The sequence below is a fragment of the Chaetodon auriga genome, chromosome 5 (assembly GCF_051107435.1).
Source record: "Chaetodon auriga isolate fChaAug3 chromosome 5, fChaAug3.hap1, whole genome shotgun sequence".
Classification (NCBI taxonomy): Eukaryota; Metazoa; Chordata; class Actinopteri; order Chaetodontiformes; family Chaetodontidae; genus Chaetodon; species Chaetodon auriga.
In genome coordinates, this window is record NC_135078.1 from 8,993,285 (window position 1) to 9,009,341 (window position 16,057).

At 42.3% G+C, this 16,057-nt stretch overlaps 1 protein-coding gene across 1 annotated transcript; it reads right to left on the bottom strand.

Moving 5' to 3' along the window:
- Nucleotides 1–1,039: 1,039 nt before the first annotated feature.
- Nucleotides 1,040–9,757, bottom strand: slc25a25a (solute carrier family 25 member 25a). The gene is made up of 10 exons (XM_076731774.1): nt 9,528–9,757; nt 7,543–7,669; nt 7,316–7,403; nt 7,113–7,224; nt 5,364–5,522; nt 4,361–4,513; nt 4,147–4,254; nt 3,866–4,033; nt 3,262–3,412; nt 1,040–2,667 (listed from the first exon to the last, which is right to left on the bottom strand). The coding sequence occupies exons 1-10, from the start codon at nt 9,687–9,689 to the stop codon at nt 2,483–2,485; spliced, it is 1,413 nt and encodes a 470-aa protein (XP_076587889.1). The 5' UTR covers nt 9,690–9,757; the 3' UTR covers nt 1,040–2,482.
- Between the last annotated feature and the right edge of the window lie 6,300 nt (nt 9,758–16,057).

Consider the following 16,057-nt stretch of genomic DNA (forward strand, 5'->3'; position numbering starts at 1 on the left):
GTAATCACACCCTGTTAAAATATCTGCTGTTTTCTCTTTTGCTTTACAAATAATCTCCATAATGTCGCACTTCTCAAGGTCGCAAAACATTCTTGTAAAAGTACTGAACAGAAGGGAGCTGGGTTGTCTTTTGTCATTCTCTCTGTCCAGCGGAGGAACAGAACTGTTGATCAGGGGAAAGAGATAATACTGTGAAAAAATGTATATTTCACCCCCCCCCCCAGCTCCTTTAACCCCATTTGTATTTATGTAACACTTACTCCATGTGATCCAGTGCGGACACTAATATTACTGTGAAACAGCTTAAGTTATAGTAGAACTATTGTAAATCTCTTATATAACTCCGGAATCCTCCCCCTCAATGTATGCATGTGAATGTTAGGTCACCGTTAAAAGATCAGTTCACTAAAATTAGACAAAGCAAACACATTTTCTCTTTTACTTCTGATGGCATCTATCCACGCAGAGAGATTGAGTTTTATTTACGGAGGGTTTTCAGATGTCTGCCTCTGTGATTTCTGACTCCACCCCAGTTTAATGGAGGTCTTTTTGAAGTGATGCAGCTCCAATTCTAAACTTTAATTACAAGTTAGTTTATGCTGTGTTCATGTCATAATAGATGGGTGGTAGAAATGGAGATGATGTCTGTGGTAACAACTGGTGAACATTCCCATCTTTAAGGCAGCTCTGTGAGGATTAAAATGCTGTGCACTGACAAAGTCACATGTTCATTGAAAGTGGATTCAAATCAATTGAACAACGTTGTTTAGCTAATGTGAGTCATCCATGTTTGCTTGGTTTTCAGGCACTTTCATACTGGAGCTTTAAGAGAAATCAGTTTCCCAGCTGTAGTTATTGTAATCTGACTGCAGTAATTTGTCTTTAATATAAACACAAAATATGAACAAACCATCTTAAATATGCTCTTAGATTTGATTTTTATTGTGACGGTTATGTTCTCAGAGGACATTTTACAGTTCAAAAATAAACTTGTCTGTTCTCTGGTGGACAAACATCATCAGACAAGCATCATCAAGATGCTGTTAATTCAAAACATGACCCTCCAGCCTGCAGCAGGACTTCACTGACATGAGAAAATCAGCCTTCATTAATTACTAACCAGCAGCAGCTGACTTGTCTGCTCGTGGACATTGTGACGATGATCCACTCCAATTGGACAAAAACCCCACACACCTCTCATGTAACTACTTTCTTGTGTACAAAAAGAAATGCAAGACTCAGCGTTACAAGAATTTGCATTTATTTGCATCAAAAAGGTCCATTAAAACAATACTAAAAGCCATTCTTTACAGAATAATTAAATCTTAATACCTGGATCGATATGACATTCATCAGATGCCCCTCCCAGCATTAATTAAAGTGCATTATGTTGCTCATCTTTTTCAAGCCCTTGTTTTTTAACAAGTATAAATGTTGTCAAACAAAAAAAAACAAAAAAAAACAACCAAAAACCAACCATGTGTGCTCCTCTGTGAATTAAGCAATAACCTGCCCTTAAACCTGAGGTGAGACATTAAGACATTTATACCTTTAAAAGGGCAAAAAGAACACACATTAACAGACATAATCTGAAGTGGTTTGCACAAACAACAAAAACATTTTTCAGTTGCTCAAACACCAACCGCACTGACTCATGAGTACAAACTCCAGCTCTCTTCAACTCTTTCCTCTCATTTCACCAGACAACTACGTTTAGTGTCTGACAGCCACGTGTTAAGGCTGTTGTCTGGCATCAGCTCTTCACTCTCTTCTAGAAAATAAAAACAATAAATACAGGTTGGATGGAAATAAATACTCCATAGTCATTCACTCATTCAGGACACGGGTGGCGAGAGATCAACCCTACATGTGCAAAACCTTCTCATTAACGGACGCCGTCATGTCTTCCTACGGGCAGAAGTCTGACAGAATCAAACTTCTTTAAGAGCTTATTAATGCTATGTCTGTGTTGTTTCAGTAGGGTAACTGAACGAGGGTGCTGGTCATGCACATTTTCCTCACTTGCAAAGTTTGTAATGTCACACCGACATGAAAAAACCCCCAAAAAACGGACATTTGCTCAGGCACCAAAACATAAGATGGCATGAACAGCAAGAGCAATTGGTCCTTGACTTACATTCACTCACATTCCTCTTGTTTCAGCTCTCAACATAACTTCTTTAAAACATAAATAGCAGCAGTCATAATCCTGACAACCTGAGCTCACAGAGTCCATATCCTCCAACTTGGCCTTTCCAACTTTCGGTGTCCTTTCTCAACTTTCGTCAGCTGACATTCACAGAATGAGATGACTACGAACCCACAGAGGGGCCATAAGGTCCCTGGGATTCACTAGCATTAACCCTAGGAGAGCAAGAGGGAGAGGGGGGTGGTGGCAGTGGTGGGGTGTTTGGGTGGAATCCGGTGAAGGTCGCTTGTCACGTTCAAGCTTAAAAGTCGTGTGACAATGAGGGGGCGAGCTTCAGCGGGACGTCACTCCCAGCTGTGTCTTCAGGTGCTCGTACACCACGTAGCTAATGCTGACGGCGGGGATGACTTTGAGGAAGTTGGGGGCCAGGCCCCTGTAGAGCCCCGTTGGGCCCTCGGTCTGCAAGATCTGCCTGAAGAGACCAGTCATTGTGACCTGCTGGCAGCCCCCTGTCGCAGCTGGAAAGAGGAAAAACAACGACCAGTTACACTTTGATGACGTGAGAAATATTACTGTGACAAAATGAATGTGTTTTTTTTCTTAGGGTGAGCTTACAGTAAATAATTATGAATAAAAAATAGTTACAGCCCCAACGTTCTACTTGTTAACTACAATTTTACAACGGCCTTGTTAAACGTATCAGATCAACATCTGCTTTTTTATTATTCGTGTGATCCACCTGCGATACGAACGTTAGTAACCCCACAGCTACACTGAGACAGGTGTGGTCCTTGAAGGAGCTGCTACAACTTCAAGACACTTTAGCTCCTCATTTCAAATGAATGTGAACCACGTTGGTCTTTAAACACATTTAATATTTTTCCACTGCAACAATGTGCAATTTTCTGGGAAAACCTCAAAATTGCAATGTTTTCCAGCTAAGACGTTAAAGTATTAAGACACTGAATATCTACTCAATATATTTTGGTGTCTGCAGAGTCTGTGTTCAAATATTCCTGAGTTTAGCTGAAGTCCATATTGTACAGTAGTCAGATTCCTGCTGGCAGAAGGATCAGAGAGGTGTAGTATTACAGGAGCAGAGGCCTCCTCACCTTGTGCTTGCATGCGGGTGCGGACCAGAGCCAGAGGATAACTGGCAAGTTGACCACAGGTGCTGGACACGGTGCCACAGGCCAGCAGGACAACCACACCGGGGTCAGTGCTGTTGGTGCCATACTGCTGCAGGTAGCTGTTCTTCAGTGTCTGAGGAGGGAAACGCACGAGATGAGAAATGTTCCCTCAGCTATGTTTGTCTTTTTACACTCTTTTTCTCAGTATTATGTCACTTGGTCATTCAGATTCTGTTATGCAACCATCTGTGTGTTAAGTGTCCTTTCAAGGAGCTGAGGTGCGATGTTGTAACACAACCTTTAAATATACTGCTTTTTCTTTCCAAATATAAAACCATGTTTGCTTTCACGCTTGTATCTTATCAGTGTGCGAAGCTCAAAGGCAAGTGAAACTGTAAATGTGGTGAATTTACAGCTGAAAAGATTCTTGCCCTGCTGAGGGGTTGGGGTATGACGAAAGGTGTGTGCTGAGTTTATTGGAAGGGTGATAAAGTAAAAACTCTGGATACTAGTAAGGCTGAGAAAAGTAAAAATAAGCCCACTGTGGTTTCACAGGGTGACAGCCTGTGTTGCAGTGACCGCTCACCTCGTACACTGCCAGATCGATGCCCGCGTAGGGGATGATGCCCAACATGTTGGGGACGTAACCTTTATAAAACGCTCCAAGTCCCTCTCTCCTGAAAATCTGCTTGGCACAGTCTGAGATCCCAGAGTACTGGCCGGTCGTCCTCAGAGCAAGACGAGTCTTTAGGACCTGAGGACAGATTTAAACATGTTTAATTCAACTGTTAAGTCTTAAGAAGTCCTAAATATGGCTTCCCGAGGCCTGTTTGTTTTCAAAGAGGGTGTAATGAAGCTGATTATCACCTCCATGGGGTAGATGGTGCTCTGGGCGATCACTCCAGCTAGAGATCCGGCAACAAATCGCTCCAAGACGCACAGAGTCTCTTTATCGCTGCCAATTAAACGTTTAATCTGGAGAGGCCCATTGAGAAAGAGCAGACGTTAGTGAATGGACACCAAGAACACAGAGCTTCACAAATTACACATCTGAGGCACAGCTCAGAGCCACGGGTCATACCTGCTCATATGCCATGAACTTGAGGGCCGACTCGGGGGCAATTTTGATGATGTTCACACCATTGCCTCGCCACAATGACCTCATACCGCCCTCTTTGATCATCTGCATCAGGCCCGTCATGATGCACATGTTGTTGGTTCGGGATCCGTAAACCTGACAGGGAAGAAGGAGTCAGTAAAGATTTAATCAATGAGATCTTTGACCAAAAACAGCTATAAACCTTTGTCTGCATTGGCAGGGAACAAACTACTGTGTGGAGGTTGTATTCTGGGATGGACACCTGCCATGGAGGTCAGGACTTCTTTTGACCCAAAAATGGGTCCAACTAGGTTTGTTTAATTAATTGATGGGAAAATAACCAAAAGCATGCAATTCCTCCTCAATAGAGGTCAAAGTTGACTCTCCACCTGGCAACTGACGCAAATTAAGGCCACTGACACAGATTCTGAACCTGCACAGTTAGACCTTCATCCCACTGCTGATGGTGATGATTACGCAGACGCGGGTGTGACGATCGCATGTGAGCCATCATTGGTCGGCGGCGCAGCCCAGCTATGACACACAGTCAGCCCCTGGACTCTGACCTCTCACTCTGACACGCTGTCCATCAAACATTAACTTGTTTATGACTCTTAGGTAACTCGATCTTGAGCAATTTCTTCCAAGTTCCTTCTTGACTGATTGTGTCGCCTGCTTTTATGAACATTGTGGCCTCCCTTTTAGAGCTTAAATCTTGTGTTTCCATTGAAGACTTGCGTAGGTCTTAACATGATGAACATGATGACCTGGTGGCTCAGCAAAAAAAGGCTGACAACTGGATCACCCACTTCCCTTGCAAACAGTAAGATACGTTTCCATAACTTCCTCCACACATTTGCCCTTTTCTCAAACTCCCCAAGATCTGGGAACCCAGTTTCCCATAGTCCCCACACTTCAGTGCCACTTTTCAGTTTAAGACTTTGAGGTTTAAAATGTGATTTGTTCAAGCTTGATTTGATCTTACCTGCATCATGACTTTGAGTCTGTCCAGGGGTGCAGTGCAGGTCCTTGAAACAGCTCCAGCTCCTCCACCTGCAACCAGGTGCCTCCACCACATCCCAGTCTGCTTCTCCTCTATGGTGAACTCATCGGGCACCATCAGGTTCTCACCCACATCGAAAATCTGCCAGGGAGAGACATGAAATTGTTAGGTACAGAGTAGAACTTGGCTCAGAAAAAATCCCCAAAACTTTTTACTTAAGGAAGACACAAAGACAAAGTGGAGGAGGTCAATGTCATGTGGACAACTCGTGTTATTATTATAAATTTGAAGTTTTCCCAGAGGAACAGAAAGTGCAGCTCTGCACATGTTCTGAACATTATTCTTGTTAGCAGCACATGGCAGCGGTCTTGTGCGATAGCTGAATATGCATCACCAGGCGCTGCTGCCACAGGGACCAACGGTCAGACCATTGAGCACCAGGTCTGCTTTCACAGACGCAGCAGTCCAGGTCAAGATTTAACTGATTTCAGTAGTTAATCATGGGCACACTGCACTGCTCTGCCTGTGCAGCCTCATTAAAAGTATGGCTCAAATTTCAAAAGGGCAACGCGGGCGAGCACATAGGAGGCCTGTTTTGAAATGAGGACACGGGTTACCACTGGATCCGTCTAAACCTGCAGCTATGGATCCCGGCCAACTCTGGCCCCCCGAGAACAGGAGCCTGAATTTAAATACTTCTTAAGAAGCAATTTTACAAGAAGAAATCGACATTTGATGCCATGAAAAAGGCAATACAGGTTTGTCTCACTGAGCTGAATGACAATGTCCTGTCTGAATAATATTTTTCAGTTTGTTTTGTAAGTCACTTCATGAAGTCTTAACTTTGTTTTTGATTCACCGCTGCTGTATCATTTGATTGAGATGATAAAAACAGCCCATTTATTGCCCTACCCTAATTACACCGCGTCAACGAGAACATTTTAGTGCCACCCAGGTACACTGTGGTTCAGCTGTGTGGATCAAACATGTGACCACACAGACCATTAAACATTAGATTCTTTGAAAACTCAAATGGTCCAGCAGGTCGTGTTTCATCAGTAATTTGGCTGTGTTTTGCTTGGCCTCCCGGGGGGCATAACTCCCGGGGGGGTAACTCCAGCTCTATTCTTGGCCCTGGATCGGCCTGTCGGTGTCTCCTCTGTACAATGTCGGGGCTGTTACACATTAGCTGGCACAGTGTTAAAATAATTTGTATAGCAACCAAGACTGCGCTGACCTCCAGCAGAAGCTGCACGAGATTACTTCAGTCTTCACCTGCTGACTGCTGCTGCCTTTTACATAACAGCTAGACAAATCGATAAATCCTTCCGACATAATCCCCCCAGAATGGGACCAATTCCTTTCATAGCTTAATAGAGCTTAATTGCTGACGCACAACTTGTGCTAGAGGAGCCTTTCAGGTAATTTGCTTTTCAACTGACCTGTTTTTTCCAGACAAGACAAAGATGAAACACCCTGTGCACTTTGAATAGCTTCAGTCTGAGTTAAACCATTATCAGATGCCCTGATACCATTATCAGATTCAAGACTGGGTGAAAACAGGGCATCTGAAACTTTACGGTACACTAACCTCTGATAAAAACAGTGGAATGTTGTGGTTCTGTCAACATTAATTTAAAGTCGCCAAACTATGATTCAAATTGTTCCTGTTTGGTTCTTTCTAATTGTTACAGAACAGCTGTTTGTGTGGTTGGTGCAGACTGAACTAACCGTGGAGTGTTTCCAGTAGAGGATGATCTCAGGAATGCTCTCCGTCTTCTCCACCACGGGGTAGTTGCTCCAGTCTTTACTGCTGATAGTTATCATTCCATTCTTATCCATGCTTTAGAACAGACAGAAACAAAAGTAAGACATTGAGTCCCTTCATCAAACAATGCAAGACTGCAGTGGGTGAAATGGATTAATGAAATTACCTCTTAAGGGCTTTTTCCGCATGCCGTGGGGAAATATGTACACCAAGATCCCAAAGAGACTGCATGAACTCCTTTGGATCAACGTGGCCTTAAAAGGAAACAAAGACACGTTGTAAGACAAAGTTTCTCAGACTGTGGGTGAACTACAGACAAAGTGAGAGATGAAACCAAACAAGCGTCGACATCTGCAACAAAGCGAAAACCTCAGCTCATCCGGGGTCTCCTACCTGCATTCTTCCTGTCAATGCTTTTCACCACAAGCTTCAGGTCCTTTTCATAATCTTGCAGATAGTGAACAAACTCCTCAAAATCCAGCTGTCCATCTGAGTCATTTTCTTCCCTTTTTAAGGTTTTCTGAAAAAGAACAAAAAAAAAAAACATGCATAAGAGGATTGTTGGAGGACTAAGATTTATATTTTATTGATACAAAGATGCAAATCCAGTGTGGTATAAGGGTGCTCACATAGTTTCAAGAACAAAATACACTGTCAACAGGAGATGACATCTTGCAGTAGTATGCAGAGTAGTCAAACGCCCTGACACATTAAAACAACTTGACAGCCGCTTATGAAACAGGTACAGCAAGTTCTGAAAAGTACAACAAGGTCTGAGAGGGTACAGCAAGTTCTGAAATGTTCTGTCTGAATGCCAGTCTGGCAGTTGTGAAAATGGCCAGAGGGTTCAGTGATGCTCCGGCTTGTGTTTCATCATGACCCCACAGGACAACATTACGGCCTGTGTGCTAAACCAGAGGGCTCTTGGCTTTCTTGAATGATGGTATGACGTCAGTATATCCTAGAGCAGGGGAATTAGGTTGTAACACTTTGGTCTATTTTTGACCTCAGCTCCAGGTCGACCCGCCAACTGCTTTAATCCAGTCTAAGCTCAAACCTCCTGAGCTAAAACAAGATGAGGACACTGGCAGCCCTCCAACCTGCTGTCCAGCGCTGATACCTGACCCCCTGCCACAGCCAGAGCCGGCATATGACTGTCACCCAGTAATGATACTCTGCAGATAGTCTGCTCTCCCCTGCAGCTCACACCAAACTACTTGCACAAGTGCATAAATGTGACTTGTAGCATGGCTAAAAGGGGAATGCAATGTCACGAGTTTTACACTTGTACTGCCCTTTTCTGAAGAATCTGACATCTCACAGAGAGGAAGCCAGAAACTGTTGCAGCTGCTGCACTGACAACACAAGGGGCAGCTGACTTTGTTGGAGGCACAAGATGTTAATGTCACAGACTGAATATTCTTGCATTTCAATCAGTTCATGAACAAAAACATGAACCTCAGTCTAGTGCAAGAACTGAAGATTCAAGTTCTGATAAGTCAGTGTCCAAGTGATTGCAGTCCTAGTTTGTGTCCTAGTTTCAGCAAGGTGCATGTGCTAGTTACAAGATTAGACTCCATTAACCCCCAGAGGAAAATGTACAGAGAACAGATATAACTTCAATGAAACAAATACAAGAAATTAAAGTGACATCTATGGACCGAGAGAGACAGAGATAGCCAAATGTGCATTTTGCAAATATACATGGTGTCTGTATGTGCAAAGCAATGAGTCTGGTAATGAAAAGCCTGAACAGGTCCAGTCATGTCCATTTCTCAACTTTTTAAAACGAATACACCAATTTGTGCAGGTGACGCTATTTTACAAGTTGTATTTCAGAAATTGATTATAATCCTATATGAGCTGTCTCCTTTCACATTAAGGGGACAGTTGACTTTGCCAGCGCATACTGAGATCAGCGACTCCCTAAATTCTCTGGAACAGCGCAGCATAAATTCCTCTTTAGGGTGGATTTTCCCTGTTAATGAATGACTGTCTGCAGCACAGCCCGCGCCCAAACTTCATTTAAAAAAAAAAAATAATAATAATAGTAATTATGGAAAACAGTTCAGATGGACAAAATGAACTACATTTTAAAAAACTATGCTTCCACCAACAATGAATCAATAATTATACAAAAGTTTCTAACAAAAATCCTAAGCGCTTCCGTGGCGACTTTTCTGGAAGCCGGTCGGCTCTGTGGCCTAGTCGTAAGGCTTCTTACGACCACACGCTAATTCTTCCGGCGCCCGGAAAGAAAGGATTTAGTGACGGTAAAACTCAATGGGTTTAGAGAAGTAGGTAACTGTTAATGCTAAACGTATTGTGCTTTGACATATAAAGCAATAAAAAGTTACCATTTAGTGATTTTCTCTTACCTTTCGCCACCTCTGGTAGGTTGAAAACTCCTGGGACGGCAGGAACACGCTCAATTTGTTAAAGAGAGACTTCAGCTCTGACGGCAGTCCGTTAGACTCAAAATATTCCACTTCAATCGGGTCTGAGTTAGACACAGGAACGTAAAGGCACAGGCCGAGCATGTTTGGCTGCGGACAATTTAAAATAAACTACAATAAATAAATAAATAGCACACCAGTATATCTCTCCTTCGCGGTGTAATACTGAAATGCCGGTAAGGAAACGCCGGCTTCTAAAGAATGACAAGAGGTCACGCCCCTTCCCGGAATAGCTCGATGTCATTGGCTGTTCAAGATGTCCCACCGGCAAGTGAACGTAAATTTACTACTGACCAATCACTGAGCTTGCCCATTGAAGGATAGTCCCGCTTTCTTCTTGCGTAAGGAAACGTAGAACAGCCAACCAATCCTGTTCCTCCTTCCAACCAGCGTTTGAAAGATTGACCAATGCCGTCGTTTCTTTCATTCAAACATGGGCAGAAGCGGACACAGGTGCAGCTTGGCCGTGTGTGTGCGCCAAAATATGAATTATGACACCAGTGACAGAAAAACAGATTTTCAAACATCAAATGAGAAACTGGGCACACTAATATCATTATATTAATGTAATAAGGTTGAATCACATCTGCCGAAATAACTACTGATTTTAATAATGATGGACTTAATTTCATTCGGTCATAAAATAACTTAGAAATAACATTAAAACAAGAAAAAACAGAGCAAGACAACCACGAGAGAAGGGACAAATTCAGTTCAACATGGATTAAAGTTAAACTACAATTTGTATTAGCAATGATAAGACAAAGAACAACAAGTCTTTATTTGTATAGGACCTAACAAAGAAGTAAAACATCAAGGTAGAAGGTCGTTTCAAAGGTATACAGGTGCTGTTCAATGAATTAGAATAATTTGAAATGGTGCACTCATTACATTTTTGGAATGCATTTTTGTGCAGAAAGCAAATCAGGTGTTCACCGCACCTGTCCTACTCGTTAGAGTAATCACAGAACTCGTCACCTGTAAAAAAATTAGCTCAGCTGAGCTTTCCAAAAGGCCCATTTAGGCTGTTTGACTGCGACACTGTTGTTTCATTGAATTAGAATAATGGAGAAACTGTTTCATTGAATTAGAATAAATGCTCAAATTTTTGTTTTCTGTGAAAAGTGTTCACTGTGCAGTATAAAGTCAGGGTTAAGTAGAATTTCTAAGTTGTAAAATCAATCATGGGTAAGCAGCGCGACCTCTCAACCGGAATAGTGGCTCAAATTCAAGCCCTTCGCCAACAAGGCCTGACCCAAACTAAAATTGCTAAGCAGCTCGGCATCAGCCAGTCTTCTGTCTGCAAAGCTCTCAAGAAAAACTGCAGCAAGCGCACCAACTGTTCCGCCGTCCGAAAAACATCTGCGCGCGACAACAAGCAGCTGAGAAAGATCGCAGTCAGCAACCGGTTCAAGTCCACTTCCGAGCTCACCAACTTGTGGAACAAGCAGACCGGTGCTGACGTCTCCAGATCAACCACTTACCGTCGTCTGCGCGAACTCGGCTTCAAATCTCGCGTTCCAGCAGTAAAACCGATGCTGAACAAGAAACAAATGGAGAAACGGCTGAAGTGGGCCAAAGAACACCGCGAGTGGACTGCTGAAGACTGGCAGAAAGTGGTCTTCAGTGACGAGTCACGCTTCTGCATCTCCTTCGGTGACCAAGGTCCTCGTGTCTGGCGTCGTGGTGGCGAAACCTACAACCACGAGTGCCTAAAAAGATCCGTCAAGTTTCCCCAGAGCGTTATGGTCTGGGGATGCATGTCCGCTCGGGGTGTAGGGAAACTCTGCTTCCTCAAGAAGACTGTCAATGCTGCCGTATATCAAGATGTTCTGGAAACGTTCCTGATTCCGACTGTTGAGGAACAGTTTGGCGAAGAAGACTTCATATTTCAACAGGATCTTGCACCAGCTCATGCGGCAAAGTCGACCAAAGATTGGTTCGCTAAAAAACAGCTTCAAGTTTTGGCATGGCCAGCCAATTCGCCTGACCTCAATGTCATTGAGAACGTTTGGGCCATCGTCAAGCGGAAAATTCGCGACAGAAAGCCGACTACGCTGGACCAACTGAAGCAGAACATCGCCACTGCCTGGGAAGCTGTGAGTGCAGAAACTTGCAACAAGCTGGTCACATCGATGCCGCGGAGACTTCAGGCAGTCATACAAGCCAAGGGGGCAGCCACAAAATACTGAGAAAGTGATAATTGTACAGTAATTATAATAAAAATTATTCTAATTCAATGACATGGTTTCTCCATTATTCTAATTCAATGAAACAACAGTGTCGCAGTCAAACAGCCTAAATGGGCCTTTTGGAAAGCTCAGCTGAGCTAATTTTTTACAGGTGAAGAGTTCTGTGATTACTCTAACGAGTAGGACAGGTGCGGTGAACACCTGATTTGCTTTCTGCACAAAAATGCATTCCAAAAATGTAATGAGTGCACCATTTCAAATTATTCTAATTCATTGAACAGCACCTGTATAAGTGACTGAGTTTCTAATTATTTTTATTTTTTTCTTTCTGTCTAAATAAGCACAGGCAAAATTAAAACAGGCGTATTTGAACTACTACTTTCAGATAAAGTCAAATTTGAAGGGAAATCGACATTTATTTGTGATTTTTGCATGAAAGAAAGTTTGAACAATTTGTGTCAGCTTCAACTTCAACTTCATCAGATTTGTTTGCAGTCAGGTGTCAAACAAATAAAAATGCACCGATGACAACCAACTTTTAGAACAAGTGCTTTAAGAGTCAGTCTCCTTTGTCCTGCACGGCACAAACAGACACATCAAAACTGACTCATCCAGCAGTAAAACACAATCGTGACTGACTTTTAGAAACTCCCCATTTGCACCCTGACCTTATTTCTGCCTTATGCTAAACACCATCTGCACGCCATGTTTTAACGTTCAGGTCTTTCTCTGTGTGCTTTGGAGACGCTAAAACTCTCCTGCTCTGTGTCTGCAACACTCTTCTACTTTGTTTTCGTCCTTGTTTGCTATTTTCTCTGCTGCCAACAGTATTGCATAATTTTGCTGGACCACTGACTGCTGTCGTTACATCTAATTCTGTTCTCCCTGTGAAAGCCACCCTGAGGCAGACAGGCAGGAGGGATGAAGGCTGGAGAAATAGACAGAACAAAGGATGAGCGCCAAGAGCCAAAAAAGGCACTGAAGGAACGCCAAGAGCTCCAAGCTGAACCCCCGAGGCCGTCAGCTGATCCCGTCTGGGTTTACATTCAACACACACACACACACACACACACACACACACACACACACACACACACACACACACACACACACACACACACACACACACTCCTCTGCATGTGGATTAACTGTCAGCCAGAGCGAAGTCCATATTCATCATCAGGTATTCTCAAATTCATTGTCGACAACCTTCAGCTTCATTTTTGCAGCCGTCCCTCAGAAACCACAGCGTGCAGGTCTGGGAGCACAAAGCACACAAAATCAAGAGCTCATTATCTTTAGAAAAGTTTCAAAAGAAGTTGTCGTCGCATTAAATGCATGATGGCTAATTCTTTCTTTTCGTCACTTTTACAATTTTGTGTCTTCATTGTTGTTTCTGTTATCTGGTTTTATGTTGCTGCAAAACTAAAAATAGATTTCCCAGTGGAAGAACTTGACTGGTCTGCAGAGCCCTGACCTCAACCCCATCCAACACCTCTGGGATGAACTGAGGGGCCGACTGTGAGCCCGACATATCACCCAACGTCAGTGCTGGACCTTACTGGTGCTTTTGTGTCTGGATGGGAGCAAATCCCTTCAGCCAGGATGTAAAATCATCACATATGTCTGTAATTTGTTTGGTGTCCACATATTTTTGGCCATGCGGTGTATTTTTCAGTGTGTATTTCAGCATTATGAGATGTCTTCAGAGTTCAGTCTTGCTGTTGGAATTTGAATCTTGTCAGAGTTGAAAATCAAACAGTATTGATTATGTGACAGCTTGTGTATTCATCTTCTGGACCTTTGTGCAATCTTCAAACATTTGGATGAGTTGACCTCTTTCAAGCTTAAACAACTGTTTAAATGAAGCCAGCTGAGAAGTTTAGGGATGAAGTGTCTCTCACAGCATCTTGTGACAAGGGGCCAAAAGTCTTTACAGTGTTTTTTGCTTTTGATTTGTTTTTGTTTTTGTTTTGTAAGGGGTCAAAAGCCAAAAGGTCATGAAGTACGGCTTCAGTCTCTAACAAAGTGTTGTGTTTTATCACCTTATCATATGCCTTTCATTGTAAAAGCTTAATCTGAAAAGTAAATACGGTCAAATAAATGTAGTGCAGTTAAAGGGAAACATTTGCAGTGATGGAATGTGAATTCCATTTAATAAAATAATATTGAACTTCACTACATGTCTTTGACGTTTATAGTTATTTAGCATCAAAAATATACATGCTTATATGATATTTATTGCAGTGCTGTACTACTAATGTACCCAGCAGTAATCAAAGTACTTCAAATTGACTCTAACATGGCAGTGATAAAACAGAATAATAGAGTATTCTATATTCATGTAATACTTTGAAAGCAGTTTACTTTTGGTACATTTAGCTGATAATACTTCTGTACTTTTACTGAAGACACATTTGGAGTTCAGGAGTTCTTCCACCTCTGAACATTTACCTCTGAAGTAGCAGTAGAGTAGAATTCTGAAATAGCAGAAAGGGAGCATGTTTTAGAGAGGACCTAATACCTCAAACTGTACTGAAGTGCAGTATTTGAATAAATGTATTTAGTCACTTTCCCCTGTTGGTCTCTGTAGGTCAGTTTTGTCCTCAGACTTCAGTCTTAAGATGTTGGTGTTGGCTCTTTGGGCTAATATTAAACTGCTCAAAGATCTAGAAATGTTCCCAGTCAGCAGCAGTTAAAGTCCAGAGCGAATGAAAACATGTTGGTTTAGCTGCTGCTGTTCATCCTCTGCGTCACCCAGCTGAGGGTAAACGATAACCGTTACGACAGAGACACGTCTGTTTGTCACAAACAGGATTCAGCAGCACTTTAACCTGCAGGACCAGACTAATGCAGGTGAGAGGTGAGCGGGCACAGTCTCATCTGTAACAGGGATATCTCAGAGCGCTCCAGCACAACCATCGGATAAGAGCACTGATGTGTAGTGTTACGGTCGGGTTATGGTGTGTGAAGGCTGTTAATGGGTTGTTGTTCGGGAAACAGAGGTAACAGGATGTTGCTTATCACCAAAGGTACACGTAATCACTGAATCACAACATTTACGACAGTGGGTCAGCTCATGTCCAAAGACAGGGTGGACATGCTGTCCCTCATGAGTGATGCAGAAGCCTGTCAACCAATAGACAGACAGACAGACAGGCAGACAGACAGACAGACAGACAGATTTGGTAATTTTTATTTTTTCTCTGATAAACTGAAGTGTCCCTTTGTGAGCTGAGAAAATTCTCCTTCCTCATATTTAAAACCCTCCTGGAATAGCTGGAAATTGCATCATCACAAGTCAGAGCTCATAAAAGGTGACTTTTATAGCTAGCCATGCTACAAACATATGATGATCTTATAGAATCTGATGCATTGCTGGACATTCAACTACCTGACAGCAATTAAATGAGCTCAACCATAAACATCCACAGCAGTAATATTAATCCAAAACTTCAAATTTTACTGCAGAATGAATGTTTTTACTTACTTGAGGTAACATTTAGCTGATAGTACTTAGACAGTTTTACTTAAGTAAGGTTTTGAATGCAGGGCTTTTACTTGTTGTGGAGTATTTTCACAGTGTAGTAGTAGTACTTTTACTTAAGTAAAGCCACCGCTGTTGATAAGTCTGATTTATTATTATTTTTTTTTTGCTTCTTGTGATACATTTAAGAAACAATCAGTTAGACATCAGCATTAGCATCAGAAAAGTACTCCACAGCCATGTGATGGGATATGAAAATGCAGCAGAAATCCACCAACAAATCAACAAAAACAGTAGAAACTCCAGTAAAAACTGAGCTAATTATTTGACTATACTCATGTTTGCTCTCACTTTTCCAGCATTTTATTTTGCTTCTACCAGTACCAAACAAAAACAAATGTGCTTTTATTTTTCTCTAAACTATTATTTTTCTCTATTATCACTGGTATTACACTGTACACAGTCCACTGAGACGGTACCTTTGCCTTTTACTTCACACTGTACTGTGTACAGCTGTGCATGCCACAAAATAGATCTCTGAATCCTGTCACACAGTAAATTATATCACTGTTTTCACAAGAAGGTGCTGCACCGGAGTTACTACAGACTTCAGATAGACAGAAAAATCTTTTCTGGCTCTTCTTTGCTACTCTGCTGCTCTCTGTTGGCTGAACTTGAGCCTGAACTTCACTTGAAACTATAACAGTTAAAGTTGTATCACGTACGTCAGAGTGTGTGTCCACCAAAATAAATCATAACTTAGAGCGACTTTT

Excerpts from the sequence above, each read along its gene's own strand:
- slc25a25a (XM_076731774.1), bottom strand. The coding sequence starts at position 9,689 with ATGCTCGGCCTGTGCCTTTACGTTCCTGTGTCTAACTCAGACCCGATT. Across the intron at positions 4,514-5,363 it reads GACTCAAAGTCATGATGCAG|GTTTACGGATCCCGAACCAA; the intron begins GTAAGATCAAAT and ends CTTCCCTGTCAG. Across the intron at positions 4,255-4,360 it reads AGTTCATGGCATATGAGCAG|ATTAAACGTTTAATTGGCAG; the intron begins GTATGACCCGTG and ends GGGCCTCTCCAG.